At 35.4% G+C, this 2433-nt stretch overlaps 1 protein-coding gene across 1 annotated transcript; it reads right to left on the reverse strand.

The window, feature by feature from the left end:
- Nucleotides 1-536: 536 nt before the first annotated feature.
- Nucleotides 537-2052, reverse strand: LOC100367836 (putative gamma-glutamylcyclotransferase CG2811). Its single transcript, XM_002737063.2, has 2 exons — nucleotides 1751-2052; nucleotides 537-1011 (listed from the first exon to the last, which is right to left on the reverse strand). The coding sequence occupies exons 1-2, from the start codon at nucleotides 2015-2017 to the stop codon at nucleotides 733-735; spliced, it is 546 nt and encodes a 181-aa protein (XP_002737109.2). The 5' UTR covers nucleotides 2018-2052; the 3' UTR covers nucleotides 537-732.
- Nucleotides 2053-2433: the final 381 nt, after the last annotated feature.

The raw sequence follows: 2433 nt of genomic DNA on the forward strand, positions 1-2433 counted from the left end.
ATGTGGGAATTCAGTCCCAAAGGACAATAACAACAAGCTAAAAATGCAAAGGCTCATGGGTAGACACTTGTTTGTAAACAATGACATGCTATGGCTATTTGGCGCATGCACAGGTGACTACTCTCCGGCTTTAAGAATATTAAAATTTGTTTCGGAACTTTAGTTTTTTTTTATTTTGAAATTTAAATCTTTACATGAGTTACAGAAATGGAAAATAACATTGTATTCAGTTGTTCTATATCACAACATGTGTAGTTATATTCTCCTATACCTTGCAGCTTTCTGAAATGCAGAAAAAAAAATATCTTGTTTACAGTACCAGTAATCCTTATTTGATAAGAATAGTGCCAGTTTAAATGTAAAACAGGGCCATATCCTAATTCTCAAACACTAAGACGAGTTGGCTGCAGATTCAGTGTTATTTTTTTCAGATCTGATTCAAGATCACAAACTGGTTGTCATTTTGTTTTCAACCGTGTCTATTCTGTATGTCTTTATCAGGCCTACAGTGACTGGTCATAAAATACACATGAACGTTTTTTTTTGGTTTTGTAATTTAATCAAATGTGACCAACTGACAATCATTTTGGTAATAAAATCATTCAATAAAACTTGAATGGATCAGTGATCAGTTATGGACATGATTTGTCGTTTTTAATCAAACTTGGGATGATGAGAATAAATTCCAGTACATGTTACTTTATCGAGATTACATAATTCCAATTATTGCTGTTAATTAAGTTTTTTAACAAAGGAACTTATGTTAGAATCTGTCCTTTCACCTGGAACTACAAAATTCATCTGTTCTCTGTCATATTTCTGCAACATAGGCGAATTCAATAATTCGTCTTTAAAATTTTTCATTAGATAGCACCACACAGTGTCTTGTGAACCAGTCGACATGTTCAAAACATTGAAATGTTCTCTTGTGTAGACTTTGGGATGACCTTCTAGTTTGTCGCACGACTTCAACATTTCGTCATCAATGTCAAAAAGTTCCCCTTGTATTATCTGAAAATCAATTAAATTTGTGACAATTCTGTAAAATTAAGTCTGAAAATAACAATGATTAAACAAAAATTACTAAACAGTGGTTTCTCAAAATTGTTTATAATTATCGACATGAGGAAAATTATAAGAATGAGAAATTCAACAAAAACTAAATTAAAATACAAGGAAGTTTTTGTGTAGTGATAATCATATAAGAGAATCTGCAATAATTTGTAATTATTTATTTTGGTTAATTGCATATATTTTTATATATAGCCCTGGATTCACATCGCAAGTGGCATTCACATTAGAGATCTTGGCATGTGCCGAAAACAAACTTGCATTGTTTTGAATAAATAAAGATGATCCAAACACAAACTTATAACTGCCAGAACGACGATTTATCCGTAACAGTACGCATGCGCATTCCGTATATTGTTTATTAGACAAATACGCTTCATTTTGCATGACGGTGTTGAATGGGCAGCTGACGACCAGTATAAATAACGCCCATTCTGACAACGCCATGAATCAAGGGCTACCGTACACAATATCTTCAAAAGGTGACGCAGCCTTGCGTACATTGCAAGTTTCTGGTGGTACGACTGTATTTAAATTGAGACTTGGTGACGGTCCTTGTGAAAACTAGCACCCCGCATTCGCAAACATGTACCTGTACCGTACAGAGCTACGGATAACGGTGCATATCCCATTCCCCAATTGATCTAGGAAAGACAGAGGTGGTTGTTAAAATACTCACATGTCCGTGGCCTTTCTTGTCTAATACGAAGGGAATGTTAAACGGTGTCGCTATCACCAATGGCCACCGATCCACGCTCCGCGCCTCACCGATGTATTGCGATTTCCCATTCTCTGGATTACTCATCAGGAAATGGTTTGGCTTATCGCGTTTCAGTGTCCCGTAAACAAAAACACGATGTGTCTTGGTGGCCATAGTAGCGACGGAATTGCACCGTAAATATACAAAAGAGGCCGATGACAAAGTACTGATTATGATTGCGCGCATAATAATCAACTTTGACCTGCCAAGAATGGGTGAAAGTTCATGTGATTCAACACCCGCCCTCTATTGGCGATTAATTATTCACCCACACAAGAAACTCCCTCTATCGGTAAAATGTGACTACCTCCAAAACAAAGCACCAGAAACTATATGGAGTTCGTATTTATACGGAGATTTTAATTAGTTAAAGCTTGAGGAAAATCTTTAAAAGAAATTAAAAGTTGTATCATCATATTTGTTTCAGAAAACAATAAACGTTTTCCACAGCTTGAAGTTCTTTCAATGGGACATTGTGGTTGGTCAACTATTAATTGAAATTCATGAAACGTTCATAACTATCTTTGCTTACATTTTCATGATCGTACTCAGTACTACAGAATATCCAAACACCTAGGTGATTACCTTTATATTAAACAGTC

Source organism: Saccoglossus kowalevskii, chromosome 21 (assembly GCF_978046115.1).
Source record: "Saccoglossus kowalevskii chromosome 21, keSacKowa6.1, whole genome shotgun sequence".
Lineage (NCBI taxonomy): Eukaryota > Metazoa > Hemichordata > Enteropneusta > Harrimaniidae > Saccoglossus > Saccoglossus kowalevskii.